Source organism: Streptopelia decaocto, assembly GCF_964273445.1.
Source record: "Streptopelia decaocto genome assembly, chromosome: 5".
NCBI classification, from domain to species: Eukaryota; Metazoa; Chordata; class Aves; order Columbiformes; family Columbidae; genus Streptopelia; species Streptopelia decaocto.
In genome coordinates, this window is record NC_138659.1 from 26,630,182 (window position 1) to 26,655,756 (window position 25,575).

Here is a 25,575-nt window from a genome sequence, read left to right on the forward strand (position 1 = left end):
TCTGCTCGCTACAGAATCTACAGGGAAAGAGGGAAATTTGGTTTCCTGTGTTTCCACTGACGTGGCTGAGAACTGTAAAAGTGGAGGGCTTATAACTTGGATATGTTTTTCCCCAATAAATTAGCCTGAAAAAGGTTTTGTTGTTTTCTCTGTGATGCAGAAAATGCCACAATCTGTTACCAGTCTTTAAATTACCCCATTTCATCAAATATTTAATGCAGTCACTTTTCTTGCTGTCTCACAGGGAGACATGGGGCCGGCAGGACTGAGTGGACCATCAGGAATTCCAGGGCCCGCGGTACAGTGCTAAACGATCCCACAGCCCGGTGCCTGTGCTGCTTTCCAAATTACAGACAAACATTGGATATTTTTTTTTTCTTTCATTTTAATAGGGTCTCCCAGGGAGTATGGGACAGTCTGGAATGAAAGGTGATAAGGTGACTTAAATATTTCCATTATCTTAGAGAGATATTTTTCTTTCAGACTCCTTTCATTAAATCTTGAGCAAAACAATGTACTTGACAAAGCCTTCCTTTTTTTCCTTTTTATTTCTATTATCTTCTGACTTTTTTTTTTTTTTAAATTACTTCAGTCTTACAATCTGGTGCTTTAGACGAACTTACTTCTGGACAGAGAAGTTACTATGGGGCATAGCAAGATCCAGTGCTGTGTCTGTCGGGTTTCCTGGAAGAGTGCTTCTGGGCAGCATCTTGCTTTGTCATTCAAAGATCTTAGATTAATTAATTATTTTGTATTTAAAATGTTCTCATTCTCTAATTCTGATAACTACCCCACTTTAAGCCACATACGTATGTCTGTATAAAATAATATGTTGTTTAGGGTGAACATGGCCTTGCAGGAGAACCGGGAGACCAGGGATACCCAGGAGACAAGGTAATTTATAATTGTACTCTTTCACAGAATTGTCCAATATCAGCAACTTCATCAGGTGTCTGAGCCTCTTATAATGCAAAAAGTCACTTGCATAAAAGTAGAATGCTGTAGTAAAAGTTACTGGATACTACCAAACTAACGTTTTAAGAAATGTTGTGCTAATTAAAAGTTACGGAAAGCAGCAAACAAGTAAAGGTCATGGGCAGCATTCTGGCTGCTGTGTGTTCAGTGATGTATAAAACAAGAAAAAATTGATGGTATGATCTGAAACCTGCTAAGAAACTGTTGTAAAATATATTTTTTCCCTTGAACCTTTGGGTTCATCTGCAGCTCACCTGGACCAGCTGTGGTTAACAGCAGCACATGGTCTGGCATGTTCCTTCATATCATGAAACTGGGATAAATATCTTCTTTCCTATTTGGCTAGTAGATCAGAAGTCACTGAAATAGCACATCCTGTGAGAACTCTTGATGGAAGTTGTATGTTAGAAGACATTTCTCATCCCACAGAATTCTTTCGAAGCCTGTTTCAGGTGGCAAAGCATAGCAACCTGTTGCTTCCAACATAACAAGCAAGACATCATCATATGTACCTAATGGCTTTCTTTTTTTCAGGGTGCTCTTGGTTTACCAGGACCCCCAGGGATCAGAGGAAAGCCAGGACCCCCAGTAAGTTTACACATCAATTTTTGCTCTCAGTGTATCACTATATGTTGTTATATTTGATACTTCATATCTTATGCTTACACTGCATGGAATCCTCTAGAAGGTACTTAATTCCAAATGCACAAAGAATAAGGTCTAAGCTGCTTTTATTTCTAGTGACTGGTTAGTGAGTGAGTCAGATCTGAATATGTGACATCTTACTACGGAGATCAGTATATGTGTCAGATTTTAATACAGGAGTACTTAGGATATTAGGTATTCTGTGACAGTCACTTTGAGGGAGAATAGGCGTGTTGGTAATGTTTGAAACAAATGCAATGAGAGCTTTGGGAGCTACCAAGATAACTATTTGGGCTAGCTGAATTTGGAGAGTGTGTGGGAAATCTCATTAGTAGTGGGCAGACATTTTTCAAAAGGATAGGAGTAGTCATGAATTCTAATATTTACTGATTTTTAGCAACTGTAAAGGCATTTATTTGTACAGTGCTGCCACTTCGGCTCGTTTGTAAATGCTGAGGCAGAAAAGGCATTGCACAGGGTTACCTGGCTTCTTCCTCACCTCTTTTTTTTTTAGCACTGCTGTCTGCCTCTTTTCATTGTATAATTAAAAGCTGACAATATTCAATGCTGTTGAAGAATTCATCACTCCAGTCTCAATTTTCTTAGGTGCAATGAAGCAACTATCTGATAAAACTACTTAGACCTCATGAATGTCACAGGCCCTGAAGCTCAATTAAAAGAAACTTGATTTGTCCCAGAGAATTTATAGTATAAACATTAACCCTGCAAAACCCACAAATTTGCTTAAGCTTCGGTGGGGAAACTTGACCTTTTTGCTTTTAAAAGATGAGCATTTTCATTTAAGGATAAACATGCAAATTAGCCTATTCCTGAACAGTTGAGGATTTTAAGCACAAAATGAATGTGATCAACTTCTTGAGTTATGTTAAATTAAGATAAGAGAACTCAGACCTGTAAATAGTATGTTTAACTTTGTAGAATACATTTACACAAAATAATTTATATTAAAAACAAAAAGATTTTGCAGGTCAGACTTGAATTTTGCTGAAGGAACACCTACTTATGGCAGCAACAGCAGCGAACTTTTAAAAATGTGGAAGAACAGATAAAGAAATATTTTGGTCAGTTTTTATGTGTCTCAGGATTTGTATATGATGGACTCACAACACATGTGGATAGGACCTCATTTTACTATTATTAATGACAAAACTGCAATTTCTTTGACCATGTTTGGGTACTTAAACTACGTAGGTAAGTATGTAAACCAATAGCCATAACAGTTACTTTCTGCAATTTTTATATATCACATAGCTTTATAATGAAAACAGTTATATATTTCAAGTGGGTTTTTTTATACAACTACTTGAACCATCTGAAAACTCCCAGTTTCATTTTACTAAAGCTAATTTGCATTTTTCCTTGTGAATTCAAATATATATGTAGAACTAGTCTAATTGAGTCCAAGAAGTGGCTATTCTAAGATTTCCTATTTAGTGCAAAAGTCATCTCAACAGTTTTGTTGGCTTTCTTTTTGATAAATGTTTTTAAAATCTTCATAACAATCTGTTGCTGTTGTTTTGCTTTGTTTTTTAAAAAACAAAGTAAATTATCATTAAAAATCTGTGTGGATTTTTTTAAGGGGAAAATTGGAGAACCTGGATCCCATGGACCACTGGGTCCTCCAGGACCTGAGGTAAGAAATTGCTTGATAAGGTAGATAGAATGTAATTTACTTCTAAACTACAAAAATCAGAGGTAAATGAGTTTGCTTCACAAAAGATTGTGGTCTTGGTAGAATTAGAAAATACTTTTTATCCAGTCATATTTGATGAATTCATTCCCCTCCATAAAGTACAAAAGATTCTAGCTCATTATTTTTAATGCAAAATATTAATATATAGGGTTTTCAAATACAAATACAAATAGCTGATGTGATTAGGATTTACTGTCTTTTGAATCCAGGTGTTATTGCTTACACTTTGAATGAGGCTCATGTGATTTCTCAGGCACGCTTCCATTCATGAATTCTACAGCATTTTTACAAATGGGATTTTCCAAGCCTGGTTGCATGTTTATCTCTTACAAAATGATTTTATTTGCAAGGAATGCAAAGAATAAACACCAGGTATATAGTAACCATTGCCAAGCACTTGAATCTAGCAGGACAGATGCTAAAGAACCGTATAGTACTATAGAAGTCTACACAGAAACTAAGTCTCTAAATTGTTCAATTCCACTCCTTTTTGGCATTTATACCATGGCCTATAAGAAAAAAATGCTGTGGACTGTACAGAAAAGACATACATAGACAAACATACATATTCTGAAGAGATGAAAGGAAAAAACGCAGATTTTTCTTTTTAATCAGCCTCTTCCAATGGATGCCTTTTTTTAAAAAAAGGGTTTTATTACTTTATTACTTTTATTACTTTATTACTTTGTTATAGCTCCTCTGAATCCCAGTGAACACATTTTCTTATTGGAAATGAGTCATCATTGAGAGAAAAGTCACTGTGACATATGTTGCAGCAACAGAAGATGGTCTTTTCAGAATAAGCCAATATGTTTTAGTCAATAGGGAGAGAGTATTTTCATGCCCTTTAGTTAGAATGAAAAAGGCACAAAGCCTGTGCATGCTGCCCACGTTGTCCTTGTGACATCTCTTTGTATAACTGCTAGCAAGGAAGACCTGTGGCAGGTTAATATTAAATTGTTGGTCTTAAAGCCTGTGTTCTGGTGACCCTGGTGCCTGTCCTGGCAATGGTTCATAGTTACTTATTCCAGCCCAGGCAATCTGTTCCCTTAGGCCTGGGAAGGAATTCATCTCTTGGGTCTAGTACCCTCAGGGCAGTTACTGATGGGAAAACTTCCTGTCTGAAAAGCTCAGCATTTCCTTTGGCTCAGGATTGCAGAATTATTTCAGCCATTAGAAGGCGAACAAAGTACTTTATGTTAGATAATTAAAGCTGGAGTGTCCAGGTATTTTTCTTTGAATAATTGTCTGCAAAATGTCAGGTTTAGAACTACAAAACGATGTTTCTCTTAACTTTATTTTGATCTGTCTTGTGTGACTGAGGTTCTTACTTCATAAAAACATGGTCACCATATGGCAAAATAACAGAAATAGAGGGAGGTAGGACAGAAGTGTACCAGTATCTTGAACAAACTGGAAATTATGTGAGTTCTATAATAAAAGGAATTTTTTTAAAAAGCCTAAAACTGAAGATTGTGTCTTATTCTCCCTGTTACTCTCTTATAACAATAAGCTAGTAGCTGTTGGCTGAAGTTATTTAGGCACAACTGGATGTACAAAGTGTGAGCAATTAGTGCAGATTTTCCACAAGAAAAGCCTACTGTTGTATATCTGATCACATCTTTTTCCAAAACTAGACAGCTAGCAAGTCAGGCAGAGCTGCTTTCCTTGTTTCTATTTTGTTGTCTGAATGGTCAGACTTCCCACAACCCCGTGTAGAAAATGGACATTACATCCTATACTACGTCTTCCCTTGATGTTTCTGGAAACAGCAGAATGTGATGAATTGGTGTCTTACAAGGGAAGCACTTTGAGTTTGGTATGGACATGACAACTCATACCATACGCCTTTTAGGAAAGATTTTATTTAAACAAAAAAAAAGCTGTGTTGGTATTTGTTAGGCATTGCTGTGACTGGGAGGAACAATGCTGTGTCTGCCCAGTGGCAGAACATTTCAGATCCTACTTCAAACTTCTGTCCAACGCTAAGACAGTGGGGTTTATAAATGTGCCCTGTCCCCATGTTCGAACTTTGGTCTCTCCAATTACACATGTGAGTATGTGTATGCAACTATATCCTTAATTTTCTTCCTGTGTAAACCACTGTAAATCAGGCACTGCCGCAGCTGCAGTCTGTAGTTGACTCTGCGGACAGCAGTGGGAGCAGGCTTGGCAGGCATCCTTCATCCCCTCAGGTCTTTGGCTTTTTATGTGCAGGTCAGCAGTGAATTGCTTCCAAACTCATTCCTCTGCAGCTGCGCAGCCTGGGTGCACCAGAGAGCCACCCACTGATAGCCAGGGTCCACTTGAGAACTGCAGTGCTGATGGGCAGGGACAGTGGCCTCATGCCTGCTCTCCGGGTGACCGTACAAGGGGTGGCTGCCAAGAGCATTTTCTTCAGTGCAGAAGTCCCTCAGCGTCAAGCCAAGTCCTCTTCTGGGTACATTGCTACAGAGCCAGGGTCTGTCATGTGCCCGAATGCGCAATGATCGCAAAGTACTGGATATTTTAGTGGGTCCTTTATGGAGCATATTCTTCAAGTTCACACATTTTCCTGCTTTGTCATGCATTTAAAAATGATCAACCAAAATTTCAACTTTCTAGAGAGCTTTGTTTTATCAGTATGACAACTGGAAAGTGCTGGTCTGACTGTTTTAACCCACAATGCCTGTGCTTACTGTGTATGAGAAAGTATGTAATGCTTATTGTTAATTGAATGAAATTTGACAAGGCTTCCACATGTATTCAGAATATTTTATGGTTAAATTTTGCTCTGTGAATCACATCTAAATATCCCCCAAGAATGAGTGTGATAGTTTCCTTCAGATGTGCCTTCAGATGTGCTCTGAGCATTATAAATTTGTTTCATCTGGAGCAGAGGGAGCGTTAGTCATTATCTTCAGTAGAACTTCTTTCATCTGTGCAGTATTTTGATCTGAAGTCGTTAGCTTATTCTTTCAGGAAGGTACTCATATGGGATTCAGCTGCTGTGTTTCATGCTTAAGGCAATAGCATTACAAAGGAAAAGGATACATTCAAATAATACTAAACAGTCAAAAAGCATGTATTTTGTAAGTGAATCACTGGCTGCTTTGAGTTCATTTGAAAAAAATGTTTATTTTTAATGCGTGTTTTTTCTTCTCACATGTTGTTTTGATGTGCAAACAATGCCATGAGTGCAGTGATAACAGCCTTCTGTTTCAATATTGCATCAAATAACTTGTATGCAACTTGAAGGGAATACAGAAATGAAGACCACTTTAAGCTGAACTAATTGCATATTCTGGCATGCATCTGAAGAACTGTTCCTGTTGCAGAATTGCTTATACTTTCTGCGTGCCTTTGCACAGAATCTTATCTGATGCTTTCATAAAATTATTTGACATAAGTACTTCTTTTTCTTAATATGTATCAATGTTGCAGAAATATTCAATTTACCTTGACTTTTTAATAATGCTGAACAATGCTTGTTCATGTGACCTTCCTGTGTTTTCTTCTGAGTGATTGTGATAGTTCAGCCTGTGCATGTTGGGTCCCAGTCTGTTTCCAGAGACCTCTGGAGATATTTTGCATGGAATTTGTCTTCCTGGACATTTTTCAGGCAGAGTTGCAGTAAGACTTCATTAGAAAAGAAAGGATGTGCAGACAAACAAATCTTGATTTGTGTTGCTTTATCAGGGCATTATTTAACTCCTGATGTTATGAATCTGCCTAGAGGAATGCAAGCTAATATTTAAATGTTTTTCATTTGATTTTTAACACCTGCACCACTTTGGCTCTTGGGTTTTGGTGTTGATCTTAGAATAAACTTGCAATATAAATTTGAAATTTCTGCTTTACGTTTTTTGTCTGGCCTTAGCCTAGATGTGATCCTATCTGTATGGGCACACAGTTGTTAGCTGCATAGGAGCAATGTCTAGTGAAATAATCCTCCTGCAAGAAAACAGAGTTCCTCTTGCATGAAGATTTTTTACGCTGACTATTGGTTACTAGTCTCTTTTCTAAGGGTTAAAGTTAGGCATACTTGATTTTCAGAATGCACAGAGTTGTTCCTGATAACTCTGTTCTCAGGCTTTACCTAACCCCACTGTCACTTATATAATTAGAAGCATGCCTGAAAGAAGACCTGTTCCTCAGACCTTAGTCATTTAACTGTTACAGGAAGACTCGTAGCACAGAACCAAGCCTGAATATTTTAAAGTAAATCCATAATCTGGCATTTCTGTCCCTTATGAAGTGCCCGCATTTGATACTTTTCACCATAAGTCAGAATAAAATTTTAAAATATACATCTATCTGTTTAGCGTAGTTACATTTACTGGAAAGTTCCACAAAAGTATCTGTTGATGTTGAATGACTGGCTTGACTATTTTTGAGTCTTGTGAAAGCAATTGGCTAAGGTCTCCAGGGCTGTGACTGCCCAGCAGACCACCTCTTCTGTGGTGCACCTTATGGGTTGAGCGCTGGATGTCTTCAGGGCAGACTGGGAGACTATTAAACAGAGTTCAACGGCAAGTGTAGCCATAACCACACTATGCCAAGCTCCCTCTGGAGATCATCTCTGGTCCTCGAAGTGGGTCTGCACTGAGGTTCTTCCCAAAGCTCTTGATTTTTCATGTTGTAGATTTATCGAGTGCTTCAAGACTTGATCTTTAATTTGTTGGTTTGTGGCTGGTGCTGCTGTGCTGGTCAGTCAGGTGAACCACCAGCTACCTTCTTGGCCATCAAGCAACTGAGCAAGTCTTGAAGGATTTGTGGAGGGCCTTACGCTATTAAGTAGACTACGCTAGATAGTACTTATTGTAAATACAGTGATCCTAATGTGTATTGCATATATTATGTAGGTGCATTAAATGGCTTTAAATGATGACGCAGCACATTTGGAAAACTGGTGACTTGAAGTCTCTCTCAAAAAACTCAATCACTAGTGTTTTGCTGAGCATGGCTGAACAGATCTGCCACGGTCAATTAGAAGCACAAAGCAACATAACCATCATTCTACTAACATCTTAGAAATAGTAAATTGAAAAGCTTTCGTGCATTGTATGCTGTAATCCATGATTGCCCTTTTTTCTGTTCTCTGACAAATTGCAACTGTACAGTTGTAATTTGTACTGTTAGATTCCTTCCTCCACCCTTTTCAAAATCAGAATTGAAGGTTTGTAGGAAAAAATTGAAGTTTTGTCTCTGCCCTTTAAAAATGCTGGCATTAAACTTGGGCTAGATTGGCACACAAAGAAGAAAGCTCATTTCACATCTTTTTTTTTTTTTTTTTTCTTACTATATTCCTCTTTGTACTTGGCACATTATTGACACTGTCATGCAGTTGTGCAAATGTCAGAGAACAAAGTCCTGTAGCTTTGTCAATACTGACATTTCTAAAACTGCGTAGAGAAAAAAATAGGTTTTTCTGATTGAATTGCATAGTACCCTCTTTCAGAAGAATTATAAACACTTCTTATTTGAAAGTAAAAAATCACAGCTTATTTTCACAGTTTAGGGAGACTGTAGTTTTATGCAGAAATCTTCCTTTCATAATTTGATAGTAATTAGTAATAAAGCTCTAATGAGGTATACTGTTGACTTTCAGTAGCTGCATCCAGTCAGTATTGCTTCTGAAAATTCATTATAAATTCTCATTCAAATGAAACACAGCATGTGACTGAATGAAATAATATTGGAGCAGGGATATGGGTCAGCCAAAGGGACTGTCACAGTCCCTGGAGAAGTTTGTGCTCTGTGGTGCCCTTGCACCAGTGCTCGTGTCTTGATTCCATTGAAGGCTGCAGAGAAGCAAGAGGGCATGAGGGTCGGTGACCAAGAGCAATATGGCAAACATGGTGTGGAAACAGCTTGGAGTGAGTGGGATTCTGCAAATGTAAGAAAATTCTAGTGGAAATGGAGTGTAATTTCCAAACATTTCTAGTATTTTGCTCCCATGTTAGTAGCCACACAGGAACACAAATGACAGAAAAGCAACAGACTTTGCACATCCCTCATTGCTGAGGCACTGGCTTCAGTACAAAAAGACATGTCCTGACATAGTAGCAGTATCACAATCTCTGCATTTTTTGTTGAAGTTTATGTAGATAAATGAGAGCAATAAATATGTTAGTTTCATATTTAAATGTTTTCAGTACAGAAAGCAACACTTTCTCAGCAAGATTAAAGTGTGCTTGTCTTGAGATGGCTGGTACTTCGGTGTCCTCTGATACCACCTCTAGTTTGGTTAAACCAAGTGAACTCTAAAGTACTTTGCTGGCCAAAGGCCACATCTGCAGCAAGATTTTCAAAATAATTTGAAACCTACCAGCTGCCAGGATTCTATGCTTTGCATTTCCTTAGTAGAATTTGTAATATTGAGTGATGATTTGTTCAAAATAGTCTCTGCTGGAAATTACATTGCAGCAGGAAACTATACATTGGTCTCCTGGCCTTTCATTTATGAAAGGATAATGAATTTTTAATCTGGAGTAGCTTCACAGGGACCTGGCTGCTGAATATCTCTTGGCAAATTCAGATAGAGGTAGAAATGTATACCACTTCACTATGCAGAAACTGAATGGCAAACACTATTGCTGAGGTGGTTTAAGAACCCGTTTCTGGTTCATTCATTTTCCAGAATTAAGTGGCTGTCTGTGTCCTGGATTATTACAGTTACCTCATGGATTATTAACGTGAGAACATCTTGGAAATAGTGTTCTAATACTGCCATAGCATCTGCATTTTGTTCTGTGTTAGTGTTCAAGAAGAAAATGCTACATCCAGCTTTACAACAAAGACAAAAATGATGGAGATTTTAAACTTTCAAATGCATTACTGGAATTGATGCTCTCAGGCCGGTAGCCCTCTCGCACCCTAAGACTGTCTGGCATGGGAGGGTTTCCAAATGTTGTGATTGTTCTAACTGTGATAGTGCTTGTCAATGCTTATGTCTCATAGCTCTTACTGAATTAATTCCAGAAATATTTACACAAATAAATAAAGTAGGTGTATTCCCTTATAAAACTATAATAATCTCTCTGAACAGACATTTTTCTTGGCAGATTATCTTCTGGAATGTTTGTTGCCATGAAAGAAATTGTCTCAGTGTCAGCATTTAGCACTTGTTCACACATTAGAAAGTTAAAGATTTACAGGTGTTCAGAACCCACCCCTCGGTAACTGTTTAATGTCTGTAAATAAGCAAATATAAAAATAGGTCAATTCTTTGGAATCCTTTCTAACTCTTCAGTGTAGTTCAGCAGATAAGGATGGTCGGGATTTAAAAAATATCCTCGTATGAACTGTATAGAAGTCTCGGCTGATGTAAGCGAGCACTTTAGGTATCAGTCTGGGTACCTTGGTCCCGTGTGACTAATATGCTCTGTGCCACCTAGAGGCATGGTCTGGTGTTGCAAAGCTCTTCTAGTAGTTACTGCTTTACGGCAAAAAGAAATTACTGCTGTGATGTTTTGTGTAATGCTCTGTGTTAGGCTTGTTCCACTTATTCTGAAAACTCAGGTTGTGTTTTACTCTTTTGTAGTTTGCTTTAGTATGCAGTAGCATTCAAATGCTAAACCTGATTTTTTAATTTTTTTTTTTTTAAAGAAGTCATAATTCAGTTTCATGTTTTGTTTTGTACATTTATTTTTGATTTACTATATAAACACACCGAAAAATATTTGCATCCCATCTAAGTCTGTACTTAAAAGTGTCTCTGCATCCTGCTAAGAACAAGCTATAGAAAACAAATGGAAGAAAACCATACAAGTAAGAACAATTATGCCCTAAATACTTTTAAAATTTTATTATAATATTGTAGTTGAGGGTGAAGTAATATTTTGTTTTAAATCTCTTGCTTTACTATTATTTCTGTTTACTTTTCTGGTAAGTTTTGAGGGTTTTTTTTCCTAGTTAATGTCAGCTAATTATGAATAATCATTAGAAATGGTTATTAGCTGTATTTGCAACTCAGCTGTTCTGGAAGAATAGAGTATGGCTAACTGTTATCCACCTAGTGAGGCTTTATTGTTGTTGTTTGATACCTCTTTCCTGCCTAGACAATCTAAAAAGTGACTCTCGAAGCTTCGATGATGACATGTGTTAGCATGTATTAGTATGGAAGGGTGCCCGAGAGAATTTGATGCTGGAAGTTCTTTATGAGATGTTCTTTAAATTTTTCTGGATGTGCATGATGCTTTCATTTCCATTATTGGAAAAGTATGCATGCAAAGAATGATATTTATAATTTTTAATCTGCAATGATTTTTGCGCTCAGGAAAAAGGAAACCTGTTTTTACTAGTGTTAGGCAATGGATTTACACAGATGTAGTAATACATATTTTACTCAGAGGAAGAATCTTCCGGTGGCAGACTTTCTATTTGCAGATGAGCAAGATTTAATGAAATTTAAAGGTTTATAAAAATAACAAAATCAAATACTATCTTGGCAGGTGAGTAAGCAAGCCTTGTGCTAACTAAAAAGTAAATTACAAACACTTTATTTTATCCTACAAATATAAAGCTTACATTTTTTCACTGAATGTTCATGAAATTTAATTTACTGCTGTATCACATAAGGGTTAGCTATATCATTTTTGTTTAATTAAAATACACTAATTCCTTATAAAGCAACCTAGTTGTAGCACTGGATTTCTCTGACATAGAGGCATCCTCATGGTGTCCCACTCAGTGCCTACTGGCCAGACAGTTTGGAGTGGTAATTTTAGTTTATTCATTGCCTTTGCATATTAATTTTTTCTTTACCAACGGCTGGGCACATACCACACACTATTTCGTAAAGGCTTATTCTGAATAATGCTACGTGCTGCTAACCGTCAGTTACTGCCAGCCAGACCTGGATTAGCACCTGCTGATTTGGAGGCAAAAGGCTTTCCACTCTTAAGCTTGCAGTGATCTCGTCCTTAATGTGCGGCCAAGGATGAAAGGGCTTCAGCTGCTCTCTAAGCTTTTTTAATAAAAAAATAGTTGAATTCATGAGTACAGGACCTGGTGCTGGCTGCTTTTTGGGTTTTTTCGTGCATCAAGACCAATCCAATGGTTTAATTTCAAATACTGCTTTGTGGATAAAAAGTCATGCTAAGAGAAATGAAACCCATACTGACATCTGCTAAATTGAGTTTAATGAAAGCTGCCTAAAATCTGTCACTTATCCAAGTCCTCTCAAGGAAACTTAATGGATTTTGACATTTTGGGGATGGTAGAACAAATCTATTTCTTGTTTCTGTGGTTCAGGTTTGTTAAACGAATGAACAAAATCAAAACAAGTACCTTGGAAACATTCCTATGCTGTAAATCATTTGTCTGTATGATTTCTTTAGGGTTTTCCAGGAGATATTGGTGTACCTGGATTAAACGGCCCTGAAGGTCCTAAGGTAAGACTATATGAATACTTATTCATAATAACAATAAGCAGTATAAATCTCTGAGGAAAACTCTGAGAGGTGGACACTGACATTATGAGAAAGTAACCTTACTGACAAAATACAGGTATTTTGCCTCAGGTATTTGTATGAGGAAGTTAATCTACTGTTTAATGCTGTACACACAGTTATGAGGGTAATTACTGTGTTAGACAGAAGCATGTAGTGGCAAATTAAGCGCAAGGAAATTTGGAGGAAATGCTATGTAGCTAGGAAGTAGCATATATTTCACCTATATTTAAATAAAATGTATGCTGAATGCATGCAGATCTCTGTAGTCTTACCTGAGTAATAAAGAACTTTTTAAAACAAAATTAAAAAGAAATAGTACCTAAAGATATGGAAAAATGGCTAAAATTCACACACTAAGTTGAATAATAGATGAAATAATATAATACACATAATAAAAGTTAAAATTTATCAAAAAATAACTGTGCCAGATTGACTTAGTGTCTGTTCTTTAGTAGACTAATATTTTAGACCAAGCTTAGGCAATAATTCACATATATAGTTTTTGATGAAGCTTTGGATAAAAGCACATATGTGAAATTTTTGTTTCAAATGGAAAAGGTAGAGACTAGTACAAAAAGTACAAGTGGGTCAGAAATTAACCCAGAGTAAGATGATTGAATAATACCTAAAGATTGACTACTTGTTGAAAGGTGAGTAACAATTAAGTTCCTCTCTCACCAGGCTTGGGACTATCCTTGCAGTTTTTCACTGATAAATAGGCAGAAGTATGCTGGAATGAAATTTGTACATGCAATAGAGTTCAGCATCTTTAGATAATCTTAAAAACTTCACTTGTACTAATTCATCCCACTGATGTGTGCAGGGACCAAACCAATATATTGTAAACTTAGAGCTTTGCACCTGGCAAGAATGACGCCACCACCAGATCTCTCTGACATAAAAGCACACTAAGGTGGTAAGAAATTAAGTGAAATTTTAGAACACATGAGGCAAGGTATCTCTTTAAGGCCACTGCACAAAGCATGAGAAGACTTTATCTAAGTAGTACACACAGTTCTGGGCATTTGTATTCCAGGACAACTCAATCGAGTGGGACTAGATGCAGAAAAGGATAACTGAATGACTGTATTCTGAGAGCCAGTTTATTTCCTACCAAAATGAAGGGCCTTTTTGAGCTTTGTAAGTAAACTGGAGGGCAGAACTGTGCAAGACCAACAATATCATTACTCCAAAGACAAAACACGCGAGTTGTCCATGAATAAACAGAGATGGAAATTACAAGATTTCCCATCAGCAGAGTTGGGAAGTTCTGTGGCAGCCTACTGAAGAAGCATAGGACAGGGAGCAGTAAACAGTTTAAAAATATAGTCTTATTTCTACCCGGAAGAGCATAACAATCTTTCCATGCCATAGTTAATAACTCTTGAGAATAATCTGTTTGCCAAAGCCATAGTCAATCTTTTCTGCATCTCATGTCTTTCAACTATGTCAAGTGCCTTGTCCTCAAGTAGCCCAAACATGAACTTACTAGGAAGGCTGACAACTCGTTATCTGGTGCTGCAAACTGGGGAGATGTTAAAATACATTTCCAGAGACAAACATGGGCTTTTTCTTTAGCTGCATTTCTTGCTTTGCTAACTTCTTTGTAGGTATGGATAATGTTAGCAGCCCTGTGTGAATAAATTGTAATGTGACCATTGAAGTGGCAGTTGCTGCTGTGATTTTGAATTACCAGGGCACTTAAAAAAACATTTTGATGTAAAACTGTGTCTAGGGGAAATAGAAGAGAAATATAACAATTCTTGAACTGCAGATCAGATTTAATCCTCCCAGTTGATACATGAACCATGTAACTGAGATCTAATCCCTGATGCCCATTTTTTTTCTCTGAGATTGTATTATTCCATGTTATATCCAAAGTGTTAAATTAGATGTTTTTGTTAGAGTTAGGTTGATGAACACATACATTACTGATCTATTGCCTTTTCACAGATTCCAGGAAAAAAATACTAAAAGGTAGCCTGCAAAGTTTAAGACTCTATATTCCTTTGATGTAGAAATTAAATAGCTGAACAAGATTCGGTTGTTTGCAGCACATTTGGTGTTAGTGACAGAAAGCTTAGACAGCCTGCTCTAATCAGGAAGATTTGATGGCTTACATTTGAGAAGGAAGATTACCAAACTGGAAAAATTCTTACACTGCTCCTAGAATCAAGGGAGAAAGGCTGCTTAGCACTGGAAATGTTTGGCTTTTGGGATTCCCAGCTGTCTTATGTTGACTGCAGTTTTATAATAAAAAATTTCTTCCAGCTTTTATTTTTAGAAAACTGTTCTCAGTGTGCTGCTCTTTTCCTCATGTTTTTGTCTATGCTTCCTCAGAAGCAACACCTGTTTTAAAAGCCAAGAAAGCAGGGTAAGCTTTATTTTTTAGCAGTTGGTGTGGGACAAGTTCAGCCTCTTGGTGGAAAGTTTAAGCTCTGTGAGTGTGATCAGCCAGCTCTAAATACCAGTAGAAGTTCTGGATTGTCAGTTTTCCATAAATTAGTGCAGTAATCAGCAAATCTGTCCTCTCTAAATAACGTTCAAAGGATTCATTACATAATTTGGTCTACAGCACATAACTCAGCTTGGAAACAGTATTTTACAAGGTGTTTGATCTTGATCCACCACTTATTAAAAAAAAAAAAAAACCCACTCATTTATAAAAGAGAATAAGAATGTTTTTAAGAAGTTCTGAAATAATTTAGTTTGTTTCCTATGTTATTTTTGCAAGTATTTATGTTCTGTAACCAAGTGAGAGGAAAAGATGGTCGGACTGCAACTGTAGTTTTTCCAGTAGTGTGTGTTTTACCATGGAAGGAGTTGAGAACTTCCTTCCTCTGTTAATTTATGTTCGTTTTTATAACACATTTAATATTTAGAAGTGGCTATTAGGAGTTTCACCACATCTAGAAGGGATGGTCAACTGGGAAGTTATATATGTGAAATGCAGGATAACTCCATTTGCTGACTGCCTCAGTTTTTTCCAGATGCTTTGGCAGTCTAATGACTACCTTAATTTTCTGTTTGTTGCCTGAAACCTCAAAGGAGCAATGGAAATTTCATTTAGTCTAAATATTCATTTTACAGTCTGGGACTTTTTTTTCCATATCCAATTAAGTGCAGCGGATGGGTGTGTACGGTAGCAATTACATTGTACTGAAAGCCATATAACCTAATGTTCTTTACTATTAGAATAAAACAACAGTTCTGGCAATGAATTTTTTTTTTTTTTTGTGACTAACTACACAGGAATACTACTTAGGTAGTGCTACTAAAAGCCTTCCTGTCACTTTGTTTTGTGGCGGTGTGTCAAACAGCAGCCCACCCCCTCTTTCCCAGACTGATGGGCTCCTTGATGAAACTCAGTACCTTGAGGTGTTCTGTTCTCTGTTCCATTTTACTCTGTTTGCTAAGTAAACTGTTACTGGACCAATGCCTGCACCTTCTGTCTAGACTTCAGCTTCATTAGTAAGCAGTTAATAAGGCTTACACTTGGAACTTTCCCACTATTGCTTTCTTCAGAGGCTAATCATATCTCTCCTAAAGGGAAGTTTCTTTTTTGCTTTATCTATTTTTTTTTTTTTTGAGGTTAGCTTTCACAGAATGTTAATATTTTTATACAGCTTGTTTGTTTGGTTTTGTTGGTTTGTTTGTTTTTTATGTGTCCTCTCCCAGGTTAAGTGTTTTTCCCAATTACTACTACTGTAATTGGGATGACCAAGATTTTTGACACACTGCTAGCTATGAAGTCACTTTAAGTTTTGAAAATGTCAATGTGAGCAGTCATGAAAACTCAGAGTTGGCTGAGGATAAGGTCCTTTGTCTCTGGGAAGTCAATTATAATTCTGACAGAAAACTAAGAGCTGAAAATCACAAGTAGTTTTGGACAAGTTGTAGTTTAATTTCATAGAACATCATAGAATCATTTCAGTTGGAAGGAGACCCTTAGGATCATCGAGTCCAACCACACTCTAACTCTAGCATTAAACCACATCCCTAAATGGTTTGAGGCTTTAACCAGGGCAGTAAGGGTTTGTGTTTTTTAATGCCTTGGCCCCAGCAAGGCAGCACTTCCCTTAGAAGTGGGTCAGGCCTGCATATTGAGCCTCCTGTTCCTTTTAGAAAGGAGTCTCCTGCGATCACAACCTGACGTTTTAGCTTTTTGGGAGCTGTTTTTGGTGGAGGGACCCTGTCACCTCCTTCCTCAATGTGGTAGTTTGGTTCTGTTTGCAAGAGCCTCATAACTATTTGGTAGGTTCAGTCCCATCTGTTCCATTCCTATTCGGGAATGGACCTTCCTCCTTCTAGGCTGGGCGGCACCATGCTGCCGTTGCCCCCTGTTCCTTGAGTTGCTGCATTCCCCATCCAGGCCCTCATGTATATTGAACAGAGGCACCTGTTGGGAGGGTGGTGAGTCACCACAGCTGGGACTCAAACCTACAATCCCAGGTTTAGGCTACTGGGGCTCCACTTCGTAGTTCATTTCCATTGCAATGTTGTCATCACATGTTATGCTGAAGACTACGTAAATCGAAGATCTATGAGAATCACATTGGTTCTGCTTTAATCCTAATATGATGGTGTGTTTTATGTCTTTGGAAAAGAGGAATTTTTCTTTTGTGAGCTCCAGTATTTTTTTCTTTCCTTTTCAAAAAAACAAAAGAAAAAAAACTTCAGAAAAATCTATGTAGTAGAAGTTTGTAGAATACTTAGTTTTCCAGCAAATATTAAAATTCTGCTGCATCTTCTCCTGGCTTCCCAAGGGAAATCCTAATAACAATGGTAAGAAATGAGATTTGCTTCCTCAGTTTTGCATTTCTGTCCAGGTGTGTAAAGAGGAGAGAAAATAGACCAACCTGATTGTTAGTTGATACAAGTTCTCACTGTGTTTGTTTGGATGTTTAGGGACTTCTGGGTGACCGAGGGCCTCCAGGGCCACAAGGCCCCAAAGGAATTGAGGTAAGATGGAAAAATTCTCCAACTGAGAGATTATGTTTAAAGAAAAAAGTTGTGAGGGGTAAGACAGACAATAATGGTTGGGTGTTTCTGGTGTTGTCATGCAAAATTTCAAATCTCTCTTGCATTTTGGCAGGTGTTGCAAAGAGGTTTAGCAGACTTATGGGGCTATGCATCCATTATGTGTTTCATTTTAGTTATTTCAGTGAAATCTCAGATAACGTGTCCATAGTTCTTTTAGTAAAACTGGGGAAATGGGGGAAGGAGGTTGGTATGGAGATAAAAACCATATATCAAATGAATTACAGTATTCTAGATACACTTAAGTAAAGAGACTCCTATTAACTGAAGGGGGAGGAAGGCAGCTCTTCATTGAGTATTCTTAATTCATTGTAAAAAGAAAAACTCATGTCTCTTAAGTTAAAAGTAATTAACATAAGTAATTAACATGTTGCTAGAAGAGAGTAACTGCAGGGCAGACAGAGTGGTTTGACCCATCATTGCTGAGTCTGTCCCTGCTCAAAGTTGTGACAATGTTGGTATAATGGTAGGTATACCAACAGCTTCACAGCCTTTCTGACTGCACCTAGTGGCTACCTAGGACATGGCTTTCCAGCTAGTGAATTCATCTGAAATCACATTACTCTCTTTTATAGTGTTTCTATCAGACTTGGACTCATACAAACACCTATGAAGCAAATTTCAGATGATATAATAAATCCAAACAGTAATCTGTGGATTATTTTTTCTAAGCTAGAATTAACATCAAGATTTCTGAAGTTCTGATTTCTTTTAGGGAGAAGTGGGACCAACTGGACCTATTGGAGGAGTCGGCCCGAGAGTAAGTACAAGTAGTTACTTACTTTGTTAGGGCAGACTACGTTTCAGCAGAAGTACTGCTTTAAAAGGTCAATTTATTGTGAGAAGTGACAGTGTTATAGTGGCACCTCCTGAATAAATATGTCTTTTTCCTCAGCACGTGCTCCAAGCAGAGCTGGGAGGATAAATGGTTTTTCATATACAGGATTTGAAAGGAAATCACAGCTATGGTGCACAAAATACAAGTTTTTAAAAGGAAGGTGTCAATGACAAACTGCTAACAGTGTTCCTCTGAGACAGATGAAACCACCATGCACTCTCTAAGGACTAAACCAGCTGATATATCAAGATATTTAAATTGGGAAAGAACCCACCATGAGGCTCAGCTCACAGGGAGAAATAAAAAGGACTGATGCTTTAAGAAATAATTTTCAAACTGGTCTGGTAGACAATTGCTGAAGACAGTAAAGCTGGAATGTCATAGTGCTGTTTGACTTGACACGTTTTAAAACATAGAAGTTTAAAACTAAGAACCAGTTTCATTAGTTATAAAAATGTACTAGTGTCTAAGAGTATTTAGTGGACTTGAAGCTTATTTTAGAAAAAAATCTAAGCTAAAAATGAATACCAGCCTGCACTACAAACTACAGGAGTGTTGCTGATATTGAAAGCAATATGGTCTTCTGCCTTGACTTGATTTGCTTATGTGTGTGGTAATCACTAGCTTGGCCTTCGTTTGGATGACTTCCCATTTTTTGTGTGAACCTGGGACAGTCGTTCCCATTGTTTCCTGGTTCTAGAGTAGACATATTCCTATGTCATTTTTCCTGTTCATTAGCTTTATTTTCAGCTTAGGAAAACATGCAAAAAATTGAACATAATTCCAAAACATATTGTGACTCAGTTCAATATTTAGTTTAATCTGCTTGAGCTTCTGCCAGCAGCCTCATGGAAATGTTGAGTTTGGCTGCATCATGCTTTGCATCTCCTCCTTGGGCAGGGATTTATGGCTGGACAGCATCTCCTATGTTGTGCTGTGGCAATTGGAAAAGAAGACACTCCAGTGAGTGACTCATGGTCAGTGAGACACCAACCTTCACGTTCTCTTCACCGGCAGGCAATCACAGGCCACCATCAGCTGGTGTCGAAATGACCCAAGAGGAAAAATTTCTTGTGCAACCAAGCAAACTGAAATATTTTTTAATCTATTTTGGGTCAGTTTGACCTAAGTTATTTTGGGTTTGATTTCTCTCAATGGGATGTGTGCACACCATTGGCTTGTCTTATGGCTCCCCGGTTTCTCGCACAACAAACTGTTGAGAGAAGAATGTGTGGATCTGAGGTGGGCCCCAGGGTTGCTGTCCACAGACATTTTTTAGTACATTGCTGGCTAACATCCCCTCCTGGAATGAGAGTTAGGGGAAATGGGAATTTTGCTTGATGAGGAGCTCTGCCTGTTTATCCTCCTCATCCTGGGGCCCATCTGCTCTTGCCTGGATTCTACAGCTTCTGCTGACTCCAGCTGTTTCACAGCTTCAGGCCAACTTGTTCTCACTGCTGCTCTGAACTATGCTGCCACCTCTGCTTGTCCTTGCTGCTTCACTCCTGCTGGTAACAGAGACTGTGGATTACATTGGAGAGTCCCAATCATGAATTTGTTAAATTGGATATAGTTTAGCAGGACCAAGTCAGCAAACTGCTGAACACATCTGTCTTTTAAATTATGCTTGCTTTTGCTTCACTGCAATTTCACATTAATTTGATTTACATAGGCTTTGTTTCCACGTTCCATGAAAGGAGTTGAAAATAGTGAATGCTACGTCTGTAAGCAAGTGGTATCAAAACTGTGGTGTCACCGTCCTAATTAAACAGCTGTGGGGGCAGGGGAGGTCTCCAAGAGGGACCTGAAGACGTGGTTTGGCCATGCATGGCCCTGAGGCATCATCAGCTGTCAGCCATGCCTTTAGCTGGCACATATGCCTCTAACTTGTTTTTTTGCAGCCCCCAGGGGTGTTGATTCTTCATCTGACTTGGCAATCTGCTTCAGTCTTTTGCCTGTTTTACAGGTGGTTTTTCTAACTTCTGGCCTTTCTATCTGAAAGTCTTGCCTGTGTTGTCCTCACTACAGCTTTGCTTCCTGTCCTCCTGACATTATTTGTAGCCATAGTTGATAGGTTAGTCCTCTCTTCATCCACTGTTATCCTGATTTAGGATTTGTCTAGACTAGGTAAAGTATCCTTGTAGGTGATACATTGTAAACCTTTGATTATTCTTATGCAACTGTTCTAGTTTTCTCTTGGACAGTAATGGAGCAGGTTTCTAGTGCTTTTGGAATTCCTCATCTCTTCTACTGTGTAGACTTCACGTCAAAGTGTTCAGGCCCCTGTTCAGTTTAGTCATGCACCAAGCAGACTGCCATGAATTTTTGACCCCACTTTTGCCCTTCCACTGCCCCCACCCTTGTTTTGCTTTAAAAAACATGCACGAGACCAAAAGCACCTGGGTCTCACCTGACCAATGCTGCCAGCAAAACAGATCATCCTCTACTGGAACAGAAGGTGAATATGAACCTGCACTCTGGTTCTCAGGTTCCAGCTTGGAAAAGAATTCACATGTGTCTAAAACAACTGGAACCAAAACTGAGGATGCTTCCCCACTTACTCAGGGTATATCTCAGGTTGCACAGAGCTCAGCCTGTTTGAATTTAGGAAGAGGTTTTTGAGCTGAATCTGACCACACAATTTGATTTTTCATTCGTTCCTTTTCAAGCCTTCCCACTCATTCTATTTCAAAGTCAAATAATTGTATTCTCTTAAATTAATCCTTCTAAATAAAAAAAAATGCTGATTTTTATTTTTGTCATCTGAAAATACAGTAGATGCCACATTAAAGAAGTGACTGTGTTTATTCAATTTCCTGCAGATTAACTCTCTTTCTAAAAGGTTATCCAAATATTCACACTGTAACTGTCACTGTAGTTCAGCTCAGTCAGTGCAAGCATTGCTGCATTTTATTATTTTCTTTGTATCTTTGTTGCTGGAGCAGAAAATGCCTTTAAAGGGGGGGAAGGGGCAGGGAGGGAGAGATTGTTTTGAACCAGAATGTAAAAAAGAATAGTTAGTTGATTCCTGTCGGAGAGACATGTGTAATAAGCTGCTGTTTATAGAGTCATAAGGGAGGCAGTTCCTCCTGAAGTTGGAGGAAAGTGCATTCGAAGCTGCCCCACTCCCCCAGTGCAGTATTTTCTGAAGGTGGCACATGTCTTGCTGTGGGCTGGAGGCATGTGAGGAGCTTGTGAAAGGATGGGAATAGAGTTATAGTGAGAGAAACTTATATTTAAATATACATGCTGGTATCAACCCATTGGGAGGTGAAAGGAAGCACAGGTGGTTGGTGCTTCCTGAAGGGGAAGGGCAGAACTTTCTGCTAATATTTTAGGAAACAGACATTTCCGTTAAGATTACCCTGCCCTGGAATAGTAATTATCTCTAGGGTTTGCAAGCAGAAAAGCAGCCACCCCTGGTTTAACTTTCTGTCAGTGATTTTTGCCTCCTTGTGTAATTTACAGTTGCATTACATTTTTGTCTGAAGCCATATCTGTATATTTCAAATTGCTTTAACAGTTAAATCCACCCGTCTTGTTTTCTGATCAGCTTGCATCTGCTGTGTGTCCTTCACAACTGGTACATACCTGGAGTACTACAGCCAAGAAACCAAGTAGTTAAGCAGCATGTAGTAACCTGCAGAATCCCATCACTTGCTCGTTCCTAAGCCTTGTGGACAGACGTGACTTGTTTTATATAGGTCTCTCAGAACCTCTCTTCACGGTCTTTTCTCCCTGTGTTTCTAGCTGTGCCATGTTTTAATCCACTGGCAAAAACAAGCTGGTTCCTAAAACAGTGATACTTTTTGGAACTTGTAGGGCAAAATGAAATCTCAAGGCAGGCGGAGAGAGAAAAAGGGAGATAAAAAGGATTAGTATGAGAAGTCTCGGAACCTACTAAGAAAGTATATTTTAAAACCATATAGAGAACTTCTCAGATGCCCAGAAACTGAGCACACGTGCTCTATAAGACAGGCACTGAGCAGCCAGAGCAAAAGAGCCAAGTGGAAAAATCCCACCTTTTTTTAAGAAACCTGTTTGTTATCTTTTGCTTGAGTTGCTCATGTCTCAGGAACACTGTTGTGGAAAGGAAAGCTCTCATTACAGAGTCCTGTGGTTACAATTATTCAGTCTGCTGGAACAACAGCTGATAGTTTCCTTTCAGTAGAAATCTCCCTCTTTTTGATACCGAATCTTAAAGTGTTGAATTAATTTTCATTCTCCAATTGTCAGGCTTCAGTGATCTCATTAGCAACTTGCTCAAGGGCCAGATCCAGTCCATTGGAGCTTCACTTTTGGACTAGGGACTTTGCCTCAGAGCAGATGGGGAAAGTTTGTCTAGGCAGGTCTATGATGTTCACATAACCGAAGAGTTAGGCCATGTTTTATGTTGTAGAGGAAGTAAAGTACACCTGGAGGGAAGATGACCTCCTAAAAGTGAGACATAGTAGAGTTATAAACATCTAATTGAAAATTCAGGAGAAAAGCATTCTAGTTTTTGTGCCTTTGTGGGTCTGTGTGAGTGACAGAGGGAGGGACAGATGTTACAATATTCTTCAAAGACCTCGTCACTTCATGACCTCCTGCTCTGATTGATGTTGCTGTATTTATTCCAGGTAACAATGTGTTATTAACTCTGAGTACCAGAGAAACAAGGTCTATCAGCAGCAAAATACTGATGGGGAGACGTGAGGCTTAAAAAGATCAATTCAATGAACAAAGAGGAAAGGATATTTGAATGGATTTTGCCTTGTTGAGGAAGGACAGTTATGATACCAGTTCCTGAAGTTTAAACTTCAATTCTGTTAGCTTGAGTCCTTGTTCTGCTGGAATTAGTCAGGAGAGAACATGACCTTGCCTTTTCTTTGCCTCCTTAATATGTTCTTTTAAACCAAAATTGAAATGTTTGCTTCTTGATTTGTGACTGTTTATCCTCGGTGTTTAACTGCTGTAAGAGTTAATACAGGTTCTGCTTACTGTGCTAGTGTTTGCTGTAATAATCAATGGTGTCTTTTCAGATGTGAATTTATAAATACACTAACTTCAGTTGTTGGTATTAAATATTACTAAACTGTACATTTGAGTGCAGATATTTTGATAAATACAGGAACTGGGATGAAACTACCTTTTAAAAGTTGATTACAATAAAATATTGTAAACATATTTTTTTTTTTAGGGAAAACCAGGACAGAAAGGTTATGCAGGTGAACCTGGACCAGAAGGTTTAAAGGTAAGTGGTGGTTCTATGCATGAAATAAATGTGTTTGGAGTATCAACTGTGTACAATTATACATTGCTATATGCAATGGCATGACAGTGAAAGGATACGAGTTCACATTTCCATGTAAGTGTGTATCATACCGGTGATTTTGCTCTCTTGCAAGATCTGATATTGGAAAGGAGGGAAACTATGCACGGAGTGATGTGTGAGCGAAGACAGCACCTACTAAAATGAGATCTGGCTGCCTGGGGATGTGAGGATGGCTGGGCCTGGGAGAACCAAGGGAGCGAGGGCAGCTCCTGTGCTGGCAGGACTCTGGCAGCGTGAGGGGGATGGTGTGAGGTGCTGCAGTTTGAAAGAGGAGCTTGTGGCAGCAGGATTTCTCAGTGCTGAGTTGCAATCTGAGTAAACAGTACCCAGGTCACTTCAGGGGGGGGTGAGGAGAACTTTGTTAACATGTCATTCAAATGTCAATTTTCCTAATATAATATTTCATAACAAAATTAAAGTTATCAATAGTGTGCACAGGTGACATTTATTTTTTAAGCAATTGTGAAATAATGACTGTAATTTGCTGAAAGACTTAAGTAAAACCTAAATATTTTATTTATAGTATTTGCTGACTTAATGTATTTGGTGAGCCTCTAATTCATAGTTTTCATTTTTGTGGGCAACTCCTAAATACTTTAGAACAGTGCTTACATCTTTTTACAAAATCAAAGTTAGCCACCAACTAAATTAAATTTTTCCTTGTTGCTTAACTTTACTTAAGTTTTAATTGGCAGATGTAATTTAGAAAATAAAGAAGTTCCCAGGAAAATAGAGGACTTTAATATACACATATGAAAGAAATTACTTTTTTAATGAACTATGTCATCTGTTTTCTGCATTTAACAGGGAGAACAAGGAGATCAAGGAAACCTTGGAAAAACTGGTGAAGCAGTAAGCTTGAATTATCTTTCTGGTTTTATTTTTAGTTCTGTGTTTATTTGAGGATGAATGAGTAATTTGTTGTAGTAACTTTCTGATGAAGTTTGCCTTTCTTTGAAGCTGTAGTATGCTGGCTATACCTTTATGGTCTTTCAGAATCATACTATTTAAAGAAATTTCCTGTTTTAGATCTTTTCAGCATTAATTCTGCTTTTTTCCTAATACGCTGAGTGAACATTACAGGTAGTTGTAGGGATCTCCCAAAGCACATTTGGGTGAAATTATTTGAGAGGCAATGTCTTGCCTGAGATGTGTTTTGCAAACTTGTTCTGTCTGGCCTCCATAAACTGGCAGAGCTCAAAGTGTAGTTGACATGCAGTCCATCTGCTACTGCTTAGGCAGGATCCGTTTCTCTTATATCGCTCCTGACAAATATCGGACTAACCAGTTACACAAAGCTCCAAGAACAAAGGCTCCGTGACCTGCAGACAGCCCAAGTCTTCTTTATGTTTAATTTTAAACAGTTCTTCCAATGGCGTAACCTGATTCCCTTCTGCTGGAAACAGCATTTTACAAATTGTGTGCCTACTTCATTCTTTCTTTTCAGGCTAAACAATCCTAATTCACTTAGCCTTTCATGTTTTCTAGATAATTTAAGTCACATTCTTACTCTCCTGTAGGCTGTTTCCAATTCATCTAAACATCTATGACTCCAGTTTACTGCCCAAACAGTTCAAACTGCTGAGAGAAAGGGAAAAATGCTTCTCTCAAG

At 38.1% G+C, this 25,575-nt stretch overlaps 1 protein-coding gene across 7 annotated transcripts in view; it reads left to right on the plus strand.

The window, feature by feature from the left end:
• The window catches only part of COL24A1 (collagen type XXIV alpha 1 chain), a 136,832-nt gene that overhangs the window by 50,313 nt on the left and 60,944 nt on the right, over nt 1–25,575 (plus strand). For 6 of the 7 annotated variants that reach the window (XM_082053507.1, XM_082053509.1, XM_082053511.1 and 3 more), the window contains 10 exons: nt 245–298; nt 393–437; nt 841–894; nt 1,510–1,563; nt 3,221–3,274; nt 12,658–12,711; nt 17,680–17,733; nt 18,527–18,571; nt 23,829–23,882; nt 24,771–24,815. In XM_082053507.1, coding sequence (XP_081909633.1) covers nt 245–298; nt 393–437; nt 841–894; nt 1,510–1,563; nt 3,221–3,274; nt 12,658–12,711; nt 17,680–17,733; nt 18,527–18,571; nt 23,829–23,882; nt 24,771–24,815 — 513 coding nt within the window. The remainder of the gene's footprint in view (nt 1–244; nt 299–392; nt 438–840; nt 895–1,509; nt 1,564–3,220; nt 3,275–12,657; nt 12,712–17,679; nt 17,734–18,526; nt 18,572–23,828; nt 23,883–24,770; nt 24,816–25,575) is intronic. The other variant, XM_082053512.1, reaches the window with a different exon arrangement.